The sequence below is a fragment of the Platichthys flesus genome, chromosome 4 (assembly GCF_949316205.1).
Source record: "Platichthys flesus chromosome 4, fPlaFle2.1, whole genome shotgun sequence".
Lineage (NCBI taxonomy): Eukaryota > Metazoa > Chordata > Actinopteri > Pleuronectiformes > Pleuronectidae > Platichthys > Platichthys flesus.
In genome coordinates, this window is record NC_084948.1 from 11,185,714 (window position 1) to 11,212,246 (window position 26,533).

Consider the following 26,533-nt stretch of genomic DNA (forward strand, 5'->3'; position numbering starts at 1 on the left):
AATTGTGATAGTAGGCCTATTAATTGTTAACTTTACTGAGTGCAAACTTAATTCATTTATGTGCTACCAACTAAATCGTTTTTTTAGTCGGTAAAAACCTTTTACCAAGGTATGGTATGAGGTAATGTTTTCCCCCCTGTTTGTTTGTTTAATCATAAACTGCTGACGAATTACCACAAAACTTTGGCATGGATCTGGATCGGGAGGTGGATCCCGGAATACTTGCCTTTCCTGAGAACACTTGGGATCTTGATGAAAATACAAAAAAGTTCAGGGGACAGGTTTTTACAAGTGTGTGCAAATTTGAGCGGATGCAAATGGTAACCCAGATCTATTGACTTTATATCTGGTTTCACAAGAGGCCTGTTTTGTTCTTTGGTGGAATTATGTGCACTCTACTTAGTGCCATTCTAGCTTCCTCTCCTCACACGTTCCAACCGTAAACAATCTATGGTTCCAACCTCATTCATGGGCTATTTCCTAGGTCCTCCAGCAGGGGGCAGTCCTCACAATGAGCCTGTTCTGACCGGCCTTGCTGCAGGGGAGGATGGTGCGCTTCTTTTCTTGTACATAGCCGGCAGTGTGAAGAGCCAATGGGCGGAGCAGACCCCTGAAGAAGATGCGGATGCTGACCTAAAGATGCGGTAGGTCAGGTGCTGCTATATTTCGTATAATTTACGTGAAGCAGACGCTGCGGCGCTTCCTCTAATGCGGTGGAATGAAAAGCCTACATGTGATGAAGAGACGGTCTTTGTCCGTTTAACCTCTCAACAGAAACAAACGACAGAGGCTTTATTTCCGGTAAACAAGCAGGGCTACCCTTCCTGTCTCTGCAGTTTGAGTGTGCTGAGATCTGGCCTCTTTAACCACATTTCTTTAAACGGATGTGTTTACGTTCATGTCTAATGATCGTTGGTACGAGGGAAAAACAACAGCAGCTGTGACTGTGTACATCCTTTGAGCTGCTTAGGTGTGAGGGATGACATCCACAGAGAAGTGATGCAGCGTGATGAGATGGGTCAGCTGTGACTTACATCCGAGGCCTTTGGGAGGGGGCTGTTTACTGGATCTCACTGACAGGAGCTTTACAACTCATCTCTGTAAACAAACAAGCTGCAGCACTGTATCGTATTGTATTGAAGAGGTTCTTGGATCCACCATCATACAGAGACACTGATCTCCCTTGTTTCAGCCGGTAGATGCTCCTCTCCCTGACGCTACTCCTGTGGAGGCTCCAGCGATATTTCTGCATCATGTTCAGCTCGGAAAGACTCACGGTGCCGGATTATGTCAACCGGCTGCAGAGAGGGAGGAGAGGCTCTGGCTCCGACCACCAAAGACCGGTATCCCCGGGCATCAGCGCCGACATGCAGGAGGCGCTGAGCGTCTCGCTCCCCGCCCTGCGAGCCGCCGTCGGGAGGCTGAAGTCGGCCAAAGACTCGTGCGATACGGAGGAGACCCGCCGGGGCATCGCGGAGATCTTCCAGCTGGTGGAGGAGGCCTGGGTCCTGCCCACCGTGGGCCGTCAGGTGGCCGAGGAGATCTGCAACAGGGTCCGGCTGGTGGGAGGCCTAGAGCTGCTGCTTCAACTCCACCAGACACCTTCTGTGGAGATCATCTATGAGTCTGCAAAACTGCTGGAGCAGATACTGATCTCAGACAACAGGTACAACAACTCTGCGATGTAACCTGTTATCTCTCTACTAGCTATATCTTATAAATATTACAATAATGTTTAATTTTATTTTGTCAGACACATGCTATGTTTGCACATGAATAAATCAAAAACACTCAAATATAATGCAATACTATAACATACTAGGTGCTACTCCGCAGAAGTAAATATTTTTTTGTATATGCAACTAAAAATTAACCTCTCGACAATGTTGCAACAAATGTTTGACATTGTGTTTCAGGCAGTATTTTGTTTTGTGATCACAAATTTGAGAGATACAAAAACTAACAAGGTAAAACTATATACAAGAAGGAAAGTAAGCTCATGTTATCAAATGTTAGCAATAAATCCAGGTAGTGGCATCTTTCATTTCCTCTTTCAATTCCTCTAAAGCAAAAAGCCTGGGAGTGATGATGAAGGGGAGCGTTCAATAATACAATAATTTAGGAAGTAATTTTTTTCGTGCAAACCTGCTATGTTGGCTTTACAGCTCATTTTATCTCTCAATTGATCTTAAGTTTTAGTTCTATTCTCTTTTAGTTAATCTTTGTTTAGTTTTCAAAATGTCCCTAGAAGGAAATACTGGCATCTTGTAGTTTATTTTCTCAAACCTGCATCCCAAAACTTAATATATGCAATTAACAATGAACACAAAACAGAAAAGCAACATTACAAATTCTGATATTGTCAAATTGTCAAAATAGTCTTATGATCAACAAATCACATCACTAACTGTTTCTCCATCCGTTGGTTTTTAACTCAACACCTGTTCCATCTAATGACCATTACGAATTGATGTCCTTCTACACACACCTGCCATCATGTACACATTTCTGTCGACAGAGATTACGTTGCTCGTATCGGACTGGGGGTCATCCTAAACCTGACTCGACAGCATGAAGATGCCCAGCTTGCTCGCAGCGTCTCTGGGATCCTGGAGCACATGTTCAAACACACCGAGGAGACGTCTGTCCACCTCATCTCCAATGGCGCCCTGGATGCCCTTCTCTTCTGGTGCCGGGGCACGGATCCCACAGTGCTGAGACACTGTGCTGTGGCCCTGGCTAACTGTGCCATGTACGGGGGCCACCGCTGCCAGCGACTGATGATTGAAAAACAGGCGGCTGAATGGCTTTTCCCTCTGGCTTTCTCCAAAGAGGACGAACTAATTCGGTTCCATGCATGCCTGGCTGTGACTGTATTGGCCGCAAACAAAGAAATTGAGAAGGAGGTGGTGAAATCTGGCACTTTGGATCTGGTGGAGCCGTTCATTGCTTCCTTGGATCCGGATGACTTTGCCCGCAATTTATTGGACAGAGCAGACTGCATGCAGGGCAGGACAGCATCTGATCTGCAGCACTTTCTGCCTTTACTGGATGGCACAAGAGTGGAGGGAAAGTGTATCGCAGCCTTTTACTTTTGTGTTGAGACCAGCATCAAGTCTCGTCAGCGCAACACTAAGGTACAGCCGAAGTCGACTTTCCGTAGAACTCAACATATTTTTGTTTGTACTGTCTGGTAACTTTGTTGTGAATAAGTTTTGTCTTCTGTTCCGAGATATTTCAAGAGATCGGAGCAGTGCAGGGCCTAAAAAGAATCGTCATGTACTCCAGTAATGGTACAGCCTGTTCCCTCGCCAAACGGGCACTGAGAATGATGAACGAGGAAGTTCCATATCGCATCCTGCCATGTGTTCCAAACTGGAAAAACTGTGAGGTGCAGAAGTGGCTACAGCAGGTTGGGTTCAGTGCCTACTGTGACCGTTTCAAGGTGAGTCGGACATTGAGGAGTCGTAAATCCATTCATCCTTTCCACCAACATCTGTCCTACATAACATAGTTCACGATCTTGTCATGTAGGAGATGCAAGTGGACGGAGACCTCCTGCTGAACATCACAGACCAGGATCTGAGCAGTGACCTGGGAATGACTGCAGGCCTCACTCGAAAAAGGCAAGTGGTGAAACCTCTTTAACACACACTCGGACCAAAACCTGTCTTCTTCTACTTCTTCTTCACCTTTTCTATTACCCTCTCCAGATTTCTGAGGGATCTGCGTGTGTTGAAAACCTATGCCAACTACTCCACATGTGACCCAAACAACATGGCTGACTGGTTAGTTGAGGTGGACCCTCGCTTCCGTCAGTACACCTATGGTCTGGTCCAGTCAGGCGTGGATCGCAATAACTTCCAGAAACTGACCGATCAGCAGCTACAGTATGACTGCAACATCAACAACGGAGTACACAGAGCCAAGGTACTGTCTGCCATTCGCCAGCCTTCAGAGCCCTGCCTCACAGACGCCCAGCCTGCAGGACCCGACGTGTTCATAAGCTACCGTCGGACCACCGGCTCCCAGCTGGCCAGGTAAGAACTGAATCAGGACTAAAGGAGGGGATTCAGGAGGTGAAAATAGCTCAATTGAAGCCAGTTTAAAAGGGTGGGGATTGAAAATTCAGTGAGTATTCATTGATCTTTTCCTCCTTCCCTGGTCCAAGCCTTCTGAAGGTTCACCTGCAGGTTCGGGGATACAGCGTCTTCATAGATGTGGAGAAACTGGAGGCCGGGAAATTTGACGACAAACTGATCCAGAGCGTCCAGCGAGCTAGCAACTTCATCCTGGTCCTGTCGGCCAACGCACTCGACAAGTGCATGGGTGATACTGACATGAAGGATTGGGTGCATAAGGTCAGTAGTTTTTTCATTCTCTAAATGTTGGGACTCATTATATTTATCTCAATCAAAATAATCCGCATTTATCTTGATATCACATCTGAATAGTATTAGTTGGAATAAACCACATCAGATTTGTGAAAGGTGCTTTTACATGTCTTCAAATTCAGTAGCTCATAGACTCTGTAAAAGGATCATTTACTTTGCAGGAGATAGTCACGGCCTTGGCTGGAAAGAAGACCATAATCCCTGTCATAGATAATTTTGCATGGCCAGATGCTATGTCTCTGCCAGAGGACATGAGATCGGTTCTCAAATTCAACGGTGTCAAGTGAGTAAGAGATTTACTGTCTATTTGGGGCGGTACTTTCTGGTGTTCACCACATAATGTTCACCATGTTAAGTGCAACTTATCTAATAGATATGATGTTAATTTTTCAAAGCCTCAGATTCCTCAATGAATATTTTATCAAGCCAAGTTTTAACTTTCTATTGTTTGTGATTGATGTTTAGAAGATTTGTAAATCCTCTAAATCCATCAGAGACAACTGATTCATCTTCAAATCATCAAATGCCTGTTACCTTCTTTTGACACAGATGGTCCCACGAGTATCAGGAGGCCTCCGTTGAGAAGATCCTTCGCTTTCTGAAAAAATGCACGGACCAAATCGAGGGCCCAGACACCCCCAAAGAGCAGGATCAATAAATAAACTGACATAAACGCAGCTATAATAAATTTCAATGATGCCAAATTCTACATGGCCAATGGTGAACTGGTCGGCAGCTTCCCCTTGCTCTGCCCAAATGCATGTGAAGCGATTTTTGATGTGCTAATATAATTCGACTAAATATATTGCAAACAATACACGGAATTGAAAAAGGTAGTTCACATTGTATATAATAAGCTCAAAGCCTTTAATGTTAGTATCATACTGCCGTATATGTATATTCAGGTACGCCTTCTGTTTCTCAGGAAAACAACTGTGATAGATCTGCTGTCACTGACACCCAGCAACATCATTATTAGCAATCTCTGAGGCTTCCACTGACACTGACTTCCTTATAAAAGTATAGAGATTCATCTTCTGATCAAGTCTCATACAACACTCATATGACGTGTGTGTTTTGTTCTTGAGTTTGAGTTGTGGCAGAACAGAACCTGTCCTTTCATTGAAGTGATTTCATGATCAGTCTCTACGATCGATTAAAAGTCCGATGGAAGCATTTTTGAAAACATATGAGTAACAAGCTATAAGTGCACGCCTAATTTAACCAAACAGATGTAATGAGTGTACAGGCAATGAAATACAAGCGTATAGTATTAATTGCTTCCTTTCCTCTGTACAAGTAGATAAGATCACAAGCAATCATGCAATGGTAACTCCTGGAAAATGATGACTTCATTTGTTTTACAGTGTTTTCTTCACTTGTTGCAACACAGTAACCTAATACCTAACACTGTAATTAATTCAGTTGACTTGAGGTTTTATCTGCCAGTGTTAAGTCTGTTGAGTAATTACCTATCTGCTTTTGCAGTTGATATTTCATCCTTGCAAGTATGTAAGTGTATTCAATAGAAGAAATCCAGAAATAGGACACAAACACCAGGGTTTGTGAAAATATAAAAGAGAAGCGGTGCATAACTGCTGTAGCTGTACACCGGTGACGATCGAACATCAAAACAGAGACAAATGCATCCTTCTTTATTGATGCTGAAATAAAGACATGATGAAATATTTGCAAATTAACCAAAGCATTTGTTAAGATGTGTTCATGGTCACATGTTTGATAATTGATTTGATTTCTTTAGCTTATGTTCTGAAGGGATTTCATCCGGTTATGCCTTAATATTATTTGCCTTCAATGTCCTCATAGCATCTGTTAAAAACGGTTGTTTACATTTTTTCAACTAGTTGTACAGGACTTTATTTTATTTTTTAACTCTCAATCGTTTTTATGGATTTCAGTGTAAGACAAATGTGATTTGGTCCCTTTATTTGAAACATGAAAACCAATAAAATGTGTTAAAAACAGTGAAAAGATCTTTCACTTACATACATGTGAAATGTGAACAGCTGTCATAATCTTAATCGCAAAATAAACAAAACACTTCTATTCCAATAAATAAAATGAATACTGCACATATTGATTATGATGAAGTACAAACAGCCTCATTGGTCAGTTTTGTCGCTCAGTTTGTCTGAAGAATGGCTTTGATCACATGATCCGACCAAACTGCTGCCCCGTGTCAAAAACAATCTTCATGCAGATCAATTCACAGTCGTCCGGTTAATGCTTCACTTAACATTATGACTTCCCTTTGTGCATTTTAAAGCTGTTTGGCAGCTCTTGTTCCCTCAATGTGGAACCTTGTTGTGACCCCTGTGCGCATGTTGTGCCATGGGCCTGAGCTCTGGGACTATCCAGTGTTGGTCAGGGAGTTTGGACTGTGCACTCCGCTTTATGGGGAAAGGAGGGAGGGAGGGAGGAGGGTCAAGGTGTAACTCAGTAATCCCAGGCTGCTGCTGCAGTTTTAATCGTAGTTGCGGTTGGATATGTTTGTACAAATTCTCTGTTGTGAATAAAATCTTGCAATCAAAAGTACCAAAGTAATATAATCATACATCAAGTACCAAGACTAATGAATGGTATATTATCTGACTATAATAAGTGATGCAGGTGGAGCTCAATTTAACCACTTTATATACTGCTGACTAGTCCCCAGTTTCGGAGAATGCAGTGTTTTCACTCAAAGCAGATGATATGTGTCCAAAGAACCCTTCTGATTTGTAATAAGTGAAGAATCAGCAAAAAATGATCTGTAAGAAGTTAATTGACAGGATATTGGTGTGAAAAAAAGGCATACAGGAAACAATTAGATGTGTAAGATAACCTGGGTGAAGAGCTTTCCCAGAAGGAACAAAAAGTGTGTGACCAATCTCATATCCTCATTTCATATCCAGATAACGATACACATCACTCTTCGTTAACTGCCAATCGTATCTTTTATTGACTATGTAAATGTCTTTGCAGATGTTCGGTAACAACAGCAGCAATTATCTCCTTCCTTCTTCATGATTCTTTATATGTTCTGTTTCAGATAAAAGTCTTTTACAACATCTGTGTCTGCGTTTTCTTTTATGGCACTAATTCATCTCTGTACTGTTTGATATAATTCTTGTGTAGGTGCCAAAAGAGGTTAGTGTGGTTTGAGTCTGCTTTATGACATAATTGAAAACGTACTGTTAGTCGGAGTCCTCTTGCACTTTACCTTCCCCTAGCACTCTCCTCTGCTGCATACAATTCAAGCTATTGAAGTCCATATACAAAACATGGAAATGTGCCGAAAATTCTTTGGCACTCATTGCATTGATACTGAAAACGTGTCAAGTCACAAAAAAAAAAGCATGAATAAAATCTTCTTCATTACACCGCAACCTGAGTACAAATTTGAGATTTTGGGACCCGCAAATGTAAAAAAGAACTCCAGTGTCCAACATCTTATCATTAAGACATTGTCAGCGAAGTCAGACAGAAGTTTGATTCTTCTTCCTCTGCTCTTTATCACTTGATGTGACTAAACACTCTTAAAATCGTTTCCCTGAGGATCACAGACGGACATGATGGATGTCTCTGTGCCAGAGCTGCTCAGCGGACACACACCGACACCAGGAGGAACTTAAACCACATGACAGGTTCCATCCGCTGCATCTTTTCAGGTCAGGATACTGTGGATTCTCTGGGGGCTCTCCTCTGGTCTAAACATTGCAGAGTCCTTGAAAGACAGATGATAAAAAGTAGCACAACATTTTTAAGGAGTGGATATAGATTTTCTGATATCTCACAGGTATTTGTTGAGAATTTCTACCTCTTATAACAAGAGCACAGTAGTCAAATAAAGAAAAGACAAGTTACATAGACACAAGCAGACTCACCCTATTATTCCAGCGGGCATGATGAGGATGATGGCAGCAAAAAGGAAGGAGAAGCCCTTCATAAAGTGCAGGGTGGCTGGGTACAGTGAGTTGAAGACTCCACTACCCACCAAAAAACATAAGCTCTCCACACAGGCAACAGAGGCAAACAGGGCACCTGCAACAAAACAAACGCACACACAGTTAACTACACAAGCTGTCCCTCTAGATCAAGGGACATGTGCTTCAAATGAAACAACAAGTGGTGCAACACTGCCCTACATTTGGTTCACCGACTAATTCAAACAACACAGCTGTGCTACCCCACAATTAACTGGTTTAATGTCATCCATACAGTTTTCTGTGTCATAAAAACAATTGTTTTAAACATGCGCAGTGTTTAAATGTGATGGCAGCTGACCTTGCTCTGATGGGTCCACCAACTTTGACAGCTTCGACCTGAGAACAGGTGTCACGGCCATGAAGAGGAAACACAGGCCATAACCTGGTGACACACAAAAAATTATGTTTTTACTTTGATGCTCAAGTAAACTGATCTGGGGTTACAAGGGAGTTTTTTGTTTGCCTGGTCGTCACGTTTACATTCTCAGTTCAAAGCTTGGTCAGTCTGTCAGATGCTTTGGGCTGATAATGTTAGACCAGTTTCACCTGACCACCAGAAGAAGTTTGCTTGTTTTCAAAACTTTTCTTGTAATGGTGGGAAAGCTCTAATAACAGAGAGTGAAAAGAAAAATGTATCTCTGTGTAATGTGCAATTTTGCTGCAATGGATAAAACCAGATAGCTGAAAATGCCGAAGCGAAATATGCTTAATAAAGCAGAACATAAACACTGATTTCTGTTCTGAGAGTGATTTTATTTTGAATGGATCTCACCTGTATTGTCCAGATTTCTTGTTTATGAATAGAACATCTTTTGGTTAGAAAACCTTATTTTCGACCACCATAATACTTTACAAGGAAAGCTGTTTACAAAACATCTGGATCATTAACTCACATCTGAGCCTCTCACCTGTGAACATGAGTTGAATGGTGTCAGCTACAGAGAACACCACTAGCCCTGTAATGTTGGAGGCCAGACCCACAAGAGCCACCCAGGAGTCCTCCAGGCAGCGCTGCATGATCTTCAGCCCCAGCAGACTGCTCAGGTAGGCCAGGTGCTGAGCTGCTGACCCGTAGCCAATGAGGGCGGGACCCCAGCACAGCGGCGAGCTTAACTCGTACAGCACATACAGCTCCCTGCAGCCGGAATGTACCATCACCACCAGGAAGAAGCTGAGTGTGTAAAACCATAGCTTGTATCTATGAAACCCTCCACCATCCTCACTGCTCCTCCCTCCTGATGAGTAGAGGCGCCAGACAGCCTTGTGGTGGCGAGGGGTGAGGAGCTTCGCACTTGGGTCGGGCAGGACAGACTCTCGGACAAACAGGTAGGCGTACAGAGCTGAGGCCAAGTTGGTGGCCAAGGCCAGCCAAAATGGGTTGATGTATCTAAATGCAAGAATTAACATATAGTAAGGATTTGAGTCAAAGCAAAGTGCACTAACTTGACTGACATTTCTTACCCTTGTGCACGCCGCCACTGCCCCCCGATAATGCTGGCCAGCATCCCTGACAGACCCAGACAGGCCTCCAGCACGGCCACCCTGAAGGTGCGGGACCTCCTGTCACTGGTATCAGCCACATATGCAAAGCAGCCTGCCAGGATGGCATTGAAATCCCCTGAAAGGCCACTCAGCATTCTGCCCAGTAGAAAATAGACCACCGGCAGCTTCAGGTACATCACTATGAGGTAAACTAACGCCTGCAGTGCCAGGCCAAGGTTAGGGAGGATGAGGACTGGCCTGCGACCCGCGAGGTCACTCCATGAGCCCAGGAGAGGCACCACCAACAGGCCTACGGACAAGCCTGCCAGACTGATGTACAGGTTCCAATGGGCTGTTAGGGTTTCCACCTCCTGATGGAAAAAAACAGAAGGCCGGGTGGAGGTCATCGTCATCATTTTCGTCAGGGAGACTTAACAGATTGTTGAAAAACACAGTCTTAGTTTTGTTAAAACTTATAGGATATAACTGATAACAGGTTTCATGCATTTTTCCCCAAACCATTAAACTTAAGACTTAATAATCATGGAACATATCAAGCCACAAATATGCAGAATCACAATGTTCTGATTGTTGTTTTCTTGTCAGACAATTTATATTCTTTTGGAGTTTTTGATGAAGGCCCTCTTTGGATAGCCACAGGTATTAAGTGCTTCCATGATGTGCCTCTGCCTTTTCACCCTTGGACCTTGTGGTAATGTTTTACTCTAAAAAATAACAGCCCTCAGATCACATGAAAACAGGTGGAGACCAAAAGCACTGCTAAACCACCTAAGGCCCTGTGCACACCTGTTATTAACATGTGGTGTTTGTGATCTGAACACAAGTGGAAAACTCTGAGTGTAACCGTTCACATAAAGTAGTTTGAGGTTTGGCTGAATGTTAAATTGTATATGTGTCAGCAGAGTGTCTTGTACTGGGGTCACACTGACATGTGAATGTGACACTGGATATTGATATTGACACAAATAAGAGACTAAAACCACAACACTCACTCAGCAGCAGAAATCGGTTGTTTACTGTTGCACCCATAGAGCTATGGTTGCACCTATCGTGATGATTATCAGTCTCGACTAATCAACTATCGAATAGCCATATCGATCAGCCCTGTAGCAGCCCTACGAGACAATACGATGATAAATAGCCGTTATCAGACGGCGGTGTGGGGTCTATGGTGGGGTCACCTTCTGCAGGGGGTCGGGGGGCACGGAGCCGTTGGTGCACTCCGACCTCTTGGAGCCGTTGTAGCCGAGGTCCTCGCTGAGTCGGTCCCACAGATACTGAGTGGACAGAGGCGCCTGCAGGGCCAGAGAGAACATGGACAGGAACAGCACCGGCTCCACGGACACCGGCGGCAGCCGCGGCCATGAGAACCGGGGACGGGGGTCGCAGCTCCCGGCGGTGGTTGGTACGTCAGCTTCCTCCGCTTCGGATGTAGAGTTGAGGACATCAGCGGGAAGAATGGCTGCGGTGTCCGACTCCTCCATGTCGAGCTGCTGGAACTGTAAACATGAACTGTGAACTTCTCGGACTCAGTCTCCCCTGAGGATTCACGCACTAACCAATTAGTTTGTCATTCTCTAACTTCTAACTAGATAACCATACTAATGCTAGAAGAGTTAGCGCTGTCGGAGTTTGAGTTTACTTTAAGCTAGAGGTGTTAACTTATCAAGCAGCTCCGCTCCATGAAGGAAGTAATACACTTTAAAGCGTGGACTCAGCGACACCATCTGGTCAAAGAGGTGAACTACACTTAATTAAACACAAGCACTTGTTTATGTCAGTGGTTTATTCTGGGTTAAGGCCCCAAATGATCATATATGAATATATATATTTTTTTAAATCCAGAAACCCCTCATATATGTCTATAGGAATAATTGGACATAGCCTGATTTTGACACTCTTTCTTCATTATGTGAAAAAGTTACAGAAGTGTCTCATAGATTTACCACGATCTACACAACTTGAGGCAAAAGTGTGGACACCCTGGCACATCACAGAAACTGAGATCATGTCTGATACTCATGCACACACACGTGTCATTTCACCGCAGAATAAAACTAAGAAGTATTTTTTTCCATACCTTAATTATTTGAGTGTATGGTCTGAACTTACTTTAGTTTTTTAGGTCACCTTATAAATCAATTTGTTATCCAATTGCCTTCTTTCATACCAGAAACACAAATCAAGATTTATGCATTTTAAAATTATTATTATTATTTAAATACAATTGATCAACTCAAACATATATAGAAAACATTGTCACTGAGCCAGAGTTTACCTAGAAGGCTTATTATTAACGTCTGTAGTTTCGCGTTTCTCTTCTGAATCACATGATGGTAACTTGAGCAGCTAACATGAACACACCCTTTCAGTTTCGGTTTAATAAAAATAATTACAGAGCAGTGATTAAAATGAAAACACCCAGCAGTCACTTAGGATGCTTGACAAAGAGTTTTGTTTTTTCAGTCAGTCACTGCATTTAGACAGGAGTTTTGTGTGTCTATACTTATCCTTCAGTTAGAGACCAATAGTTTGTTTTCTCTAATAAAAAAGAATCAGCTTGTAAAAACATTAACATACAACTCTCTTCTCATCATAAGAAATGTTTGAAAAATTGCAACTTCATTTGTGTGCATTGGAAGACATAATTCAGTATTGCAACATTAATTAGTTCTAATTTATGATAACACAAAAAGGGGATATGGATATGTGATCCTTGTTTATGCGGTTATCAATTATATATTTGTGATAGAACAGTGTAATAGGAAATTTACCCTATCAGAGTTTGTAAATTGTCAATCACTTATTTTATTATTCAGATCAAAATTAGAAAGCTGGAGGACTAAGGAGCAATAATAATCATAATAATTCCATGTTTATGAGGTAGATTAAGGTTACAAACTGAAATTATTTTTAAAATGATGAAATCCTCTTCTGACAATAAAAAACACTTTAAAACGTCTCTCGGCTTCATTTCTGTGGATGTGCGTTAACAAGATGAACAGCTAAATAATTTTTTTGACACTTTAATGGGCAAAAAGTTACAGACTCAGGTAAGTCTGTCTAATTCTCTCGACTTAATTTCCATATTTTTTTTAAAGGAAATGAGAGGTGGCACTCCAATTTCTTTTCTTGCATGTGAACCCAAAATATACCAATCAATAATTAAGAGAGTAAATACTCAATGTCAGCCAAAGATCAAAATGATTGATGGATTTAACTAAATTGTGTTAATCGCAGTGTGTGGACTAGTTTCATACTGGTTTTTTGTTTTTTTTAAGGGTTGATGGTGAAATGTGCAATACACCAATCAGAGAGCTATCTCGCTTTCACACTAAAAGCTAGGTGAGTTTGGACATTGGTTATACGATTGTAAGACTGCTCTTATAAGTTTTACATGGTCGTAAAAGAGAACATTTGGCAGAGGAAACACATGTGTGCATGGTCACATGTTGTTTATCCATCTACAGTATATAGGTGCATATTACTATTTAGAACATACACTCTTAAGATAACAGTGGAACACTTCACCTCTGTTAGGTTGGTCAGTACCTTTCTGCTGCTTCATGATATAAATGCACTTGATTCCACCTGACCAATGAGACCAGCACACCTCACCCAAAAAATCCTTTGTAGGTCAAAACTTGAATTACAAATGTTATATGTTTTTTCCCAGAAGCGAATCTTTTCCTGGTGCAGTAACTGTCCGGGACTTTTGCCAGTGCAGCAATAAAATACAAACTCAAGGTTGTCTCAAGTGATAAAATATCAATACCACAATACTCTTTTCACCTTTACACACGCACACGCACATACACACACACACACAACACAACACAACACAGCAAGAGAACAATCTGGTTTGTCTGCATATCAGCCACTGTGGGAGACGTTTCATTGGAAACACATTGTTATTCATTAGTTACACCCAATCCGGGTTATGTACAACACTTTAACTCTGTTATCTGATGGCACTTTGTTTTTTTTTCCTCTCCTGCTCCTCCTGCAAGACATGCACAACAACACAATCGTCACTTTGTAGTTCATATACAGGGGTCGAGGTTTTCTCTGCTTTATCTTGAAATATCTGTACTTGATTCAATGAATCTTGCTCACTTTGATATTAATTGATTAAGTCTGATTAAATCTGACCTTACTCTCCCATAACTATAAACTTATTCTGAAATGTTTATACCAATTTATCTATTTTCATTTCTTTATACTCTTTATACTCTTTAAACACTTTACCTCTTTTATTTTGATATTCTTAATTGCTTTCATTTTACTTGGAAATTGTTTTAAACTTTAAATAGACTCTCTGTCTCTGTCCAGCACCATGAACTTACTGCTGTGTATGAAATGAGCTTTATAAATCAAGCAGCCTAGCTGTTATGTCCCATTACTACATAAATTGTCTGAAGGTTTGTCTGCATGAATGTGTTTGACTGGATGCGCCAACCCCGTGATAGGTCATGATAATAAAAATCATTGTTTTGTTTTTATTAATCCTTTACAGCTGACACAGACGAAGCAGCTACCGCATTTTACAGTTGAGATCAAAGAGATTATCTTGATTCTGTTGATCATTGGTCGAGGTTTCTTACGTTATCTACCCAATGCTAAACACATGGAAAAACACCATCAAATTGCAGGCCCCTCACTCTAAAGTTAATCGTTAATCTTTTTCGAGTATATAAACCGACTTCATATGTAACCGTCTTCTACATTGTACCGTGGGATCACTAATATTTCTTCTCTCTTTGACTCAATACCGTGGATGTGCATCACACCTCGTCGATCATGCCTGGATTTCTAACATGGCTGTGGCGATGGAGGAATTACATCGTGATCGTCCTGACGCCTCTTCTGCTTCTTCCTCTGCCACTCATCAGTCCGACTCCAGTAAGAACATGAACATGTATATGTGCACTTTTCTGTAAAAGAGGTCATCTGCAGACCATATTTGACTCGGATGTGTTGTATGATGATCCCTTCTTTGATTGGATTATGTAGTTAAAAATCATGCACTATATTAAGCCACCACTATGAAACTCTCAGCCTTTAAATGTTGCTGAATATGTAGATTTAAATAAGTGTCTCCGCGGTAGATCGCATTCCTCCACCAAGGGCAAGCAGTCCCCTTACATTCAATCAAGCTGCACAAAATTTCACACGCACATAGATAAGTTCAGACAGGGTTGAAAAGAGAACATAAGCATACATAAACACAGAGCTGATTATGACTCAAATAACCACAGATGCTCACCAAAGCATCAGTCAACTCTAGACTGACTACTACAGCTAATGTGAGGTGTTAAGTTTATCAGTGCTGTCGATTCTCCCTCAAGCCCAGAGACTCTAAACTATAGCAATGTTGATAACTAACCAGTATCTATACATGGTGCGCAGTGCCCTTGATTCTCAACAACGTAGGAAAGATTTAGCTCAACTTTCAACTCCAACCTTCAACAAATGTTATAAAAGTATACGACATCACTTTGCTTAAAAATTGATGTCAACAAAACTAAATATCTTTATTTTCATCAGTTATTATAATATGAATGTGTGCTGTACAAAGGACTCACAAAAAACCCCCACTAAACTAGGAATTTAGCAAGGTATACTTTCTGTAACAATAGTGTTAAAGATTATAATTCAAACCTAATGTGATGACTAGAAAAAAAGCATTGTCAAGGTCCTGGTGCCCTGACTGTACATTTCATTAAACTCAGTAAAACATAAGGAAAGCAGTAATAGAGATGAGAGGTGATATTTCAACAGCGCATACAAAGATGAGTTGTGTTTAGAAGTTAATGAGGCAAGTAAAGGCTGATTCTGCTGTCATGGCCGCAGTAATGAAAGTGATTTAAAATGTCATTCAGAGTCAAACATAACACGGGTTCAGGGTGGAGACACCAGTTGTTCAAGCATAAGTAGTAAAACATTCGGCAAAGGGAGATTATTACAGAATATCATATACTATTATATTCCATTGTTTTCTAATACACTGTTACTTGCTTCAGAGGGGATATTGTAGGTTAATTTCAGAAATGAATATACTTGGTATTTTTAATTAAATGTAGGATCTTTTTCTTGATTTCCTTAATCCACAAAGTCTATTTTAAACAAAGATATACAGTATATCAAGTGGTATTGTGTCCAAATCTGTATCCAAATTTTGTAAGACCACTGCATTAAAAATGTAAAGTGGTAAGCCTTGGTAATCAAAAAAGATGGAAGACGTCCGTCCGGATGTGTGTTTATTGCTTTACACTGTTTCTCAGCTGTAACACGTTGAGGGAAGGCCTCGGTCACTGACCCTTTGTACCATGTAATCTTTGAACATGATAAACTCAAAACTAGGATCATGTTTAAGAGATCATTCAGTCCCAATAATCCAAAATCAAAGTCCACAATCTCTACTATTTTCAGCTGATCAGAGATCAGAGAATGTTGAACCAGGATGACTCAGCAGGTTAACAGAGTTTTGTGAGTCTCTCGCCTGTTGTTATAGTTTGATGTGTTTTCTCCTTCTCGACTAGACATCAACACCAGAGCATTTGTAGTCACGTGTGTCTGAATTTAAGTAGCAAAGTCTTTGTTGGTTGTTACAGGAAGCAAAATGTGGCTATGCGATAATCCTCATGGCGCTGTACTGGTGTACAGAGTGTATCCCCCTGGCGGTGACCGCCCTGCTACCGGTCATTCTGTTCCCCATGATGGGCATCATGGAGTCAGGAGAGGTATTTCTAACTGTTTTCTGTGATTCACAAAATTTGAATATTTCTGAGAATTTATTTGACTGGCTGTTTTTTTAATTTCCAAGAACTAGTTCAGGATATTATTTATTTTCTTCTCTCACTCAGGTTTGTATCCAGTACCTACAAGACTCCAACATGCTCTTTTTGGGGGGGCTGCTGGTGGCCATCGCTGTCGAGAACTGGAACCTGCACAGGAGGATCGCCCTTCAAGTCCTGCTCGTTGTAGGAGTGAAGCCTTCTCTGTAAGAGACTTTGTAGTGTCTATACAAACCAACATGTGCACACACATTAACATACTGCAGCTACAATACATAGAAGCATGAGGTCTCTCCTCTCTGTGAATGTGTGGCTCAGGCTGCTGCTGGCAGGAATTTTCAGAATAGAATGAAGCCTGACATTAACAAACTAATCAGTTTGACAAACTGTCGACTCTTAAAAATCATGGTAAAGGGTAGGGAGGTATTAAATAGTTTAAAAGAAATATTTTTCCTACTAATTTCAGTTACACATTTGAATTCTTAACAAATCATTCTCATTTGTTGGTTGTTCCTCAGCTCATCTTTAAAAATGACCTTCAAATGACCTGTTTTGGGAATTTTTTGGTAAACAATGAAATTTGACTGTAGTATAAACTAGATTTACTCCAGTGAAGACATTTTCAATTGTATTGAAACAAAACTTTGTTTTACACTCCTAATATTCACGTTTTCTTCGACCTTCACCTTATCATCTAACCACTTGTTCTGTGTCCTCTCCAGTCTGATGATTGGTTTCATGAGCACCACAGCCTTCCTGTCCATGTGGATCAGTAACACGGCCTCAACAGCCATGATGCTGCCCATTGCAAACGCTGTGCTGCAGCAGCTGTCTGACACAGAGGCCAATGCTGAAGCGAGAGAATATGCTAATGAAAAGGATAGGAGTAAGGACAATCAGGCATTTGAGATGAGCGAAGAAGGCCATGACAAGGAGCTCAGACTAAAGGAAAACAAAATCCACTTCGGTGTGTGCTTGTTTATGATTGTGTCAGTATTTATTTGATTCTTTGTAAACTGTACATGTACCTGTCACTTGTTATGTTGACTGTTGTCCTTATGTTTTTGCAGATTCAGAGGATGATGATGACACCAAAGACAAAATGGAAATCAAAGAAAACAATGTCAATTCAAGTATGTTTTCTAACTTTGACTTTAAAGTAACTTCCTGCTTTAGAAAAAAATTAAGTAAAGTACATTCCTCTGAAGAAGAGGAATAAAAGTGCATGCCAAATAAATGATTATAGTGTTTTTGAATACAAATCTTAATTCATCAAAGTGATGGCTCTGTTTATAAAGTTTAACACCAATCTAGAAGTGACTTTGTCTTTAATAAGTAAAACCGATACAGATAATGGTAAAGCCTGTAAGATCAAGAAGTAAATTCATGTCACACACAGCACTGGACACAACAAATATATCTTTTCCATGCTGAATGTCTGAGCTCTGTCCCTCTAGGTGTTAATGAGAGTCCAGAGGCCAAGGTGCGAAGACTGAAGAGGGAGGAGTGGTACAAGAAGATGTCGAAAGGCATGAGCCTCAGTGTGTGCTACGCCGCCAGCATCGGAGGCACAGCCACCCTCACTGGAACCACGCCCAACGTCATCTTGAAGGGTCAGATTGATAAGTGAGTAGGACCTGTGCTCATGAAAATAAACACACAGACTCAGTCTACGCAAAAGGTATTAGTTTGTAAAAAAGAACAAATCAAAAAAAAGATTACTCCCACAGAGGTGGTTTACATAAAGTGATTACTAAAATTAGGTACTTTGGAGTGTACATTCTATTTTGTCTGCGCTTCACTACTGGAACCAGTTCTCTCAATTTGAAAGCCACGCCAAGTAGATTTATCTATGAAACTCAACAAAGGATAAGATAAGATAGGGCGTCTATATGATAAAGGCACCCTAATTCTTAATGCACAATCTTGCATGGGATATGGAGCGGTTGTTTTTGCATAGTTTTTGCAGCCTGATGGTCGTAGAGAGAAAAATCATTCAATACATTACAAATTACCACTGCTGATTGTTCACAGCAGAGAATGTCTATGCACACCAGCCTGGTTATACTGGTGGGTCGTGACTTGAAAATGTAAAGAACCACTGGCTTAAACAACAATTTAACAGGAGTTGTAGATGTCCTTGTTTATTATCCAGAAGGTGTTTAAGGTCTGTCACTTTATGAAATAATTTTTTTCTCTCTCCTAAACAGACTCTTTCCAGATAATGGAGGTATAATCACCTTTGCGAGTTGGTTCGGCTTCTCGTTCCCCAACATGTTGCTCATGCTTGTTATCTCTTGGTTTTGGCTGCAATTTGTGTTTTTGGGTTTCAAGTAAGTTCAGTAAAGTGGAGTCATTCTCTGTTTCAGAGATTTTTATTTCAACCAAAGCCTGAAAAGTATGAATACATCATTTATTTTCACATTGTGTTATTCCAGCTTCAAAAAGTCCTTTGGATGCGGCAAACACAAAGCTGGTGACAGCGAAGCGTACCAGGTGATCAAAGATGAGTACAAAAAGCTGGGCCGTATGAGCTTCGCGGAGGGCTGTGTGCTTTCTATCTTCATTCTGCTGGTTGTCATGTGGTTTACGAGGGAGCCTGGGTTCATCCCGGGCTGGGCCACTGTCCTGTTCAACAAAGAGAAGCCGTGAGTACAGTCAACAGATTATCTCCACTCCAAAGATAAAGTCAACCAGGGAATCAGTAGATTATAGGCGGCCTGTTGTATCATTAAGTGCTGGTCCAGTGTCACTTGTTTGATTTGGTTATTCAAAATCTTAATTACAAGTTATTATGTGGACCAGGTATTTTAAATCTTCTCTTCATCAGGTACGTCACAGACGGCACTGTGGCCATATTAATGTCCTCGCTCTTCTTCTGCATCCCGTCCAATCTGCCAAGATGTTGGTCTAATAATGGTAGGTCAAGTTTGTGATTACTACACATGTACAACAGGTGCACTGATGTTATCACCATTACAATAAAACGACATGTAAACAAAGTAGTGATGCAGCTTTTTTTTTAGAATCAAATTTTTAAGGTGGGGAAATCTGAGTCTATAAGGACTGACATCTCGTTTTAATCAGAATTTCTATATCAGTTATTTTTCTATTTCTTGAGCAACATTGATACAATTGGGATTAAAAGAACACAGTTTTTAATTGAAATATAAGTATACGTTTAAGGAAAAAGGAGCACGAGCTTATTCTCTCATCGGCTTTACAGTGTGTGTCTGGAAAACACGATGGGAAGAGTTCATCCACTGTTGCACCACAGTTTTATGTTTGGAGCATGTTAGGTCTGTCATATGAAGATAGGAGCGCAGCTTTATAATCTCGTCTGTCCAGTCATTAAAGTTTACTGCCTCTGGCAACTCATCTTGCTGATTCAGTGCTTTCTAATAAATGTTATCCGAGCTCCTTCCCCTTCTTGTAGCCCGATAGCCTCAAGGTCAAGCCTGTGCAACAGCACATGCTGTGCTACTCCTTCCACAAACCACTTCTGTATCATCGATAACCTTTTTCTCTCTTTGTAACTTAAGCTGAGCGTGACCCTCTTCCATAAGCAACAAGCTCTTTGTTCCTCCTCAAAGTGTATAAGAGTGTTTTGTAAACAGAGAGGCGACAATGATTGACGCAAGCTTACATCAAATGGTGTCATCCAGACTTTAAGGTGCCAAAGTCAATTTGTCACGTTGGACAAGAGAAAATCAGTTAAAAAGTATGACTCCAGTTACAGCACCAGATGTTATTATGATTTTCATTGCGTACCACTGCATCATGTTTCTTATCTTCACAGAGCGCCTTTAAAGTCTAAGTATCTTATCTGTGGACTATAAAAGTTTAGCTTTTCTACAATAAGGATACACATATGTCATAATTTATGACCTTCCTAACCAATGGCTGAAGGTAAACTGTGAGCTTCTTTATCTTCTTCTTCTAGGAGCTCCGGCTGAAGCCCCCTCTCCACTGCTAACATGGGACGTCGTCCATGAAAAGATGCCATGGAACATCCTCTTACTTCTTGGCGGAGGTTTTGCGTTGGCCCATGGAAGTGAGGTATAACAGTTGATCAAGTCCACATTTTTTTTTCTGAATATAAATATTTCGTAAATGTTTGGATGCTGACATGTGTTTTCTCCCCCTGGATTAAGGTATCTGGACTCTCTGAGTGGCTGGGAGAAACTCTTGTTCCGCTGCAGAGCATTCCTCCTTTCGCCATCTCTATCCTGCTGTGTCTGCTGGTGGCCATGTTCACCGAGTGCTCCAGCAACACAGCCACCACTACACTCTTTCTGCCAATACTGGCCTCCATGGTGAGAGAGAAGAACATAGAAACCTATTTTTCAACACTTACCCTACAAAAACAAATAATAAATACAAGCAGGGACAGATATGGAAACACAGTCTTCAGACTGGAAAACTAAACAGACACAGAAAAATATGGGGATCTTTTGTTTAAAGATTGATTATAACAAATATAAAGCCAAGACATTGTATCAAAACTGATTTCAAAATATGTGTACTTGCCAATTCTTATCAGAGTGAATTCTTTATTTTCCAGGCAACTGCCATTAAGATACACCCGCTGTACGTCATGTTACCCTGCACCATCTCTGCCTCGCTGGCTTTCATGCTGCCCGTAGCCACGCCACCCAACGCCATTGCCTTCTCCTACGGGAACCTCAGAGTTATGGACATGGTAAGACTGTTCAGAAAAGATAGAAAACCTGAAAATGTGTGTGTTGACATACACGCACTGTTTTGGATAACGGCTCATATCCAATTTCTAGATAAGAAGCTTATATTAATCCCTGTATCTGATCATTATTATGTATTTGTATTTAGACAGTATTCTGAGTATTTCCATGGAAACAGCTCAAGTGGACTGAGCAACAAATGCTATGTATATGTTGCTAGATGTTATTAATATTATCAATTATTATTCTGTAAGACCCATTCTGATTGTGTTGACAATACATTGCACAGAGGTCCAAATATAATGTTTTTTGTGTTTTTCTCTTCATATCAGGCTAAGACTGGATTCATCCTGAACTTTGTTGGTGTCATAACCATCAACATAGCCATTAACACGTGGGGTGTGGCCATGTTCGATCTGAATACATTCCCCTCATGGGCTAATGTCACCGAAACCCCTTGAACATGAGCTCAGGAAAACGAAAACAGGGGAGAAAAAAGAGGGGGAGATGAACAATATCAGAACAGCCCGATGTGCCCTGAGGCCTGTCCCTGAAGGCTGATACAGGTTCCTCTCTGCAGCTTTCTGTCTCACATCCTGACTCACACTGTGGACTGTGTGTTCAGAAACAGTAGGAAACACCTGGGAATCTTTTTGTTCATGTTTTGACTGAAGTGAGTTCAGTTCAGTTGGATAATTTATCTTCTGGACAGACAAAAAAACTGATCAGAAGTTAATATAATTCATATCCAAGATTGACTTTCTGTATTTTACATACAAGACATCATTTTTTAAAATGCAGTGTTCTTGGATAAAAACAAGGAGATTTCTGAAAAGATATGTATTGAGGGCAAATGTTTATATTGTGAGTTCATTGCATGTGTAATAAAGTGTTTCACTATCCTAATATAATAAACTTAAGTTAAAAAAATTATAATTTGCAATCATTTACAATCTTTTTTTTTAAGTATTTCACAAGAGTCACAAAGTGCTTTACAGGGAGATAACATTTTTAAATCTGAGTTGTACAGGTTCATACATAAATGTTCAATGGTCTGTATTTATATAGCACTTTTCTAGTATGGATTACTAAAACAGATAATATACATAGGAAAATCATACAGAGTACAGTAAAAAGCATTAACAGAGCTTGGGCATATTAATGACTTTAAGATCTTTTGAAAAAGATTTGTCTATGGTTTCTTGTTATTAAACACGGGATGACATCCCCTTTAAACCAAATAACCAAAAAACACCACCTTAATAACCTGCCAATACTGCCACCATGTCTCAGCCATCCCCCCATCCCCTATGAGAGAAAGAGTGTTCCTTTGCACAGAATGTGTGTGTGCAAATGTAAAAAATCCTATAGTTAATGCTGTTTCGCAGTTTACTTTTTAAGACTTGAAACTGAATGGTATCGAATAGAACAGGAAGACAGAGCTCTTTGCCTCACTCTCCCTCTTTCTCTCCCACACAAACACACTGACTGACTTTCTGTGCACTTTCCACACCAAACCTACATTTCTCTACATCAGGGGCATCACATCCACACCCCCAGCCCCTACTGATCAGCTCCCAAAGTTAATAATAGCAAAAAAGATTTAAAAATTAACAAAATCAACAAATTGCCTCATATACAATTATTGTCTTTTGAGTGAGGAAAATCTGCAGCCTTTATACTCTATGTAGGCTGAAGAGTCTTGACGCTACAGAGAACATAAACATTGCTAATACTTCAATTGGATGCTTAAAGCAACTTACTAACACTTTACCTTGTTGAATTGTAATCACCTAAACTATCTTTTGATGTTTGTCAATGTCAGAAGAAAATATATATTTGCTGCTAGAGGTCCAGTGGTACACTGTTCTTTTGGCTGAAACATTAAAAGTTAATGATGGCCTCAAATCTCATTGCCTTCCATAGGATTAGGACTACAGGGGTCGCGGATTGATTTAAAGAGATCCAAGAGGAGGGCAGGCAAATCCTTTCAAAGCTCAATGTGGGAGAAATGTAAAAATGATGATGGGAGGTCGCAGAAATCCAAAACTGACTGAAAACATTTGATTGAGCTCCTTGGCAGGGGTCTGTATATTTGGTATATGTGAGGGGATTTTAAATTCATGAATCTACAGCACACAGAGGTTGAAGGGTTAGCAGCCATGAAATCCAAAAACATTTTGGGTTAATCTAGTGACCACTCCTCTGGTGGAGACTGAAAGAAAGAATCACGCAATGTAAAAACCTTAAAACTATCACTCTCTCTTTTGGTAAATTGGTTGTCACAGTGAGGGAGGTGGATGGAAGTGTGTTGGACGTCCGCTATCAGAGGTAAGACATCTACTGTTTTACTTTTGACCACTGTATTTTTCTGTATTTGTACGTGTCCCACTTGTAATGTTATGATGCAGCAGTACATTTTCAGCTCAAAACCTCAGGGGGATTGTCAGTACTCTAATTTAAGGACCTTTTGTAAGAAGTATTAAGATTTGAATTAATGTGATGCATCTGTAATTATCGTACTCTCTGGAAGGCTATTCCACTTGAACTGTACCTGTATTTTAAACAAGGGACCTGAATCAATTGAATAACTGGGTATTGTGAATATATCATACTGAAAACACCTACATGGGATGACATACCCCGAAAAAGGAAAAAGTAATGACTCTATACAGAACTAGTATACAGTACTGTGATTGTTTGGTATGTTGCTGTGATGAAGCCTGTTTTGATTTGTTTGTCCTATGAGGGGATTATCTAGACTGTGACCCAAGGTTTAAAATACTAAAGATTCTAATGACATTCTTTGGTTGTAAATAATGCGTTTGTCAATCAAAATGTTGCTCTGTGAACACGGCAGCATCCCACCGACAGTTATCGTGACAGTTCTTGATAATTGATCAAAGCAAAAGTCATTGATCAGGCAGAAATGATTCTATCGAGGTGGCCCTTAGATGTGAAACCCCAAAACAAAACAAGAGTTGATAAATGTAGTATTTTGTGTTTTTTGTCATTTTTCAATTGTGCTTTTTGTTGTATAGTTGTATCTAATGTCGTTATTTACCACACTTTGGACTGTTGTATATCAAAAATACATTGTGTGTGTCTATATCTGCAGTGCTTTGTCTTCTTGGTGGTGTTGTGTATGTTTGAAGCACGTGTGCGGATGAAGATGTTTTCTTAATTTGTTGTGTTTTGTATCATTGCGTGCGTGTTCTAAAGATCAGTGTGTTGAACTTCCTTGGCCTCGATAATTTTCCTCTATACTCTGACACTGGTAACTGTTGGAGCATTGTGAAGGAAAAAGTCAGATTGTGGTCATATAGTTGCTATTTACAAACTCACAAAGCAAAGTTTCATGATTTTGCTGATCATGTCATCCTATCCTCAAAGATTAGATTAAACATGGTTACCATGGCAGCAAACAAGAGGTGCAATTCAAGAGAGATTGACAGTAATGGTCTCATCTTCAGAGTCAACACTGCTCTGGCATAGTTCCTCAGAAACACACCTACCTAGAAATCCTTATGGCTGAATGGTTAGGTCTCACACCACATGGGCACACACATTGGTCACCTACAATCCGGCCAAACAAAGTCACCTTGATCCTTTCTCTCCCTCACTGATCAAATGCATCATTAAAGTTAACACCCAACCACAGAGTTTGGAGTTGACTGGATGAGCGGTTGAAAGAGAGGTAAAGACAGAGATGATGGACAGAGAGACCGACATATTTCTCTGTTTATTGCCAAGGCATAGGCTACCTCACTCTGAGCCAAACATTGAGGTATGAAGTGATAAATCTCAGCCTCTCACTGCCTCAGGGACAGAGGTGTGTTTTCCTCAGAGTATTCAAAAGACATTCATAAATCAGTCTTTCTAATAACATAAAATTGGATATTACACCCATGGCTTTATGAATAATTTTATTAGAGAAAATCAATACATCTGCACCGCTCGTCCTTTGACGGTCACAGGGCGGTTGGAGCCAATTCCAGGTGACAGTGGCTGGTGATAGGTGGAGTATCTGCGGGGGAAGGTCCGAAATTTGTAAATCAGCAAATTTGTCCTCCTCATATGTCAATACAGTTAAATTTAATTCAACTTGATGGACACAAAGCAAACGGTGGATTTTGTTATCGGTACACAGAACATCACATCATGAAATATGCAGCATCATAATGGCAGTCATGTGATTTGGGAAAACGGGGTGGACAGAACATAGAGATCAACATTGCCAATACAATTTATTGATAACTTTGATCGCTGATAATCCATCCCTCCCCTATTTATACTGCTTATGCTCTAAGGGTTGTAGGAGGGTTAGGGGGATCACCCTTGACAGCTCACCAGCGTATCACAGGACAAACATACAGAGACAAACACCCATTCACATTTACATTCTCCCCTTCGGACAAATTAGAGTCACCGCTGTTAATTTTGAATTTAGTCTATAGATGAAAATACTCTTATATGCATGAAAAACCAATGCGTGCCCAAGTCAACATGTCTAGATCACTTGCATATGTCAGAATATAAAGTGCGTGCTCGGATATGTGTGAGTCATCATGATAACATCATCAACTGACATAAACTGTCACTGTGTCATATATCTGTTCTTTGTTTTTACTGTGGGGTCTCAAAACTACATGTCAAGGCCAGTTTCTCAAATTAAGATTCATCCATTTTACAGTTAACACTGACTGTAAACTCACCGTTACTACTTATGAATTATAAAAGGTTTCATAACGTGTTCAAGCGCCGCACAACATGATATTGCAACTGAGAATGCCCGAGCATTGGAGCAATTATTTCCCAGAAGACAATGAGACTTTCACCTAAGTGCCCCCTGGAATCTCTTCCCACATTACACCCTCCTCAAGAACTCCGTCTTTGGCAGAAAAAGCCTTCGGCAGGAGCCTCGCTCTGCAGAGGCCTTGCACTGTAACACAAGAGTTTATTCAATCTGTAATTAATCCTCCGTCTCTCTGTCATTCTGCCTCGCCCTCTCACTGAGGACAGGGTTTGTTCAAGGTATAGCTACGAGCGAAGGGTTCTGATGTTTTTCTGGTTCATCGGGAGGATAGGATAGGAATCTACCTGTATTGACATACCTCTACCCCCTCTCCCTCTCTCGCTTGCCTCTTAAT

At 40.7% G+C, this 26,533-nt stretch overlaps 3 protein-coding genes across 4 annotated transcripts; 2 read left to right on the top strand and 1 right to left on the bottom strand.

The window, feature by feature from the left end:
* The first annotated feature begins 253 nt into the window (after positions 1-253).
* sarm1 (sterile alpha and TIR motif containing 1) lies at positions 254-5,962 on the top strand. Of its 2 annotated transcripts, XM_062386168.1 has the most exons (9): positions 254-644; positions 1,193-1,666; positions 2,519-3,137; positions 3,233-3,445; positions 3,535-3,626; positions 3,714-4,040; positions 4,172-4,361; positions 4,556-4,677; positions 4,944-5,962. In XM_062386168.1, the coding sequence occupies exons 2-9, from the start codon at positions 1,200-1,202 to the stop codon at positions 5,050-5,052; spliced, it is 2,139 nt and encodes a 712-aa protein (XP_062242152.1). In that variant the 5' UTR covers positions 254-644; positions 1,193-1,199; the 3' UTR covers positions 5,053-5,962. The 2 variants fall into 2 exon arrangements, with proteins under 2 accessions (XP_062242152.1, XP_062242151.1); XM_062386167.1 differs by lacking the exon at positions 254-644 and having other exon boundaries at positions 654-1,666.
* Positions 5,963-6,324: 362 nt separating this feature from the next.
* Positions 6,325-11,574, bottom strand: slc46a1 (solute carrier family 46 member 1). The gene is made up of 6 exons (XM_062386169.1): positions 11,068-11,574; positions 9,845-10,236; positions 9,292-9,770; positions 8,682-8,765; positions 8,282-8,438; positions 6,325-8,121 (listed from the first exon to the last, which is right to left on the bottom strand). Exons 1-6 carry the CDS (start codon positions 11,368-11,370, stop codon positions 8,067-8,069), a joined length of 1,470 nt encoding a protein of 489 aa, XP_062242153.1. The 5' UTR covers positions 11,371-11,574; the 3' UTR covers positions 6,325-8,066.
* A 3,035-nt stretch (positions 11,575-14,609) lies between these two features.
* Positions 14,610-24,492, top strand: LOC133952371 (solute carrier family 13 member 2-like). Its single transcript, XM_062386784.1, has 13 exons — positions 14,610-14,788; positions 16,501-16,629; positions 16,753-16,889; positions 17,406-17,650; positions 17,754-17,816; positions 18,141-18,309; positions 18,894-19,016; positions 19,122-19,331; positions 19,514-19,602; positions 20,627-20,742; positions 20,838-20,999; positions 21,248-21,385; positions 21,716-24,492. Exons 1-13 carry the CDS (start codon positions 14,687-14,689, stop codon positions 21,842-21,844), a joined length of 1,812 nt encoding a protein of 603 aa, XP_062242768.1. The 5' UTR covers positions 14,610-14,686; the 3' UTR covers positions 21,845-24,492.
* The last annotated feature ends 2,041 nt before the right edge of the window (positions 24,493-26,533 follow it).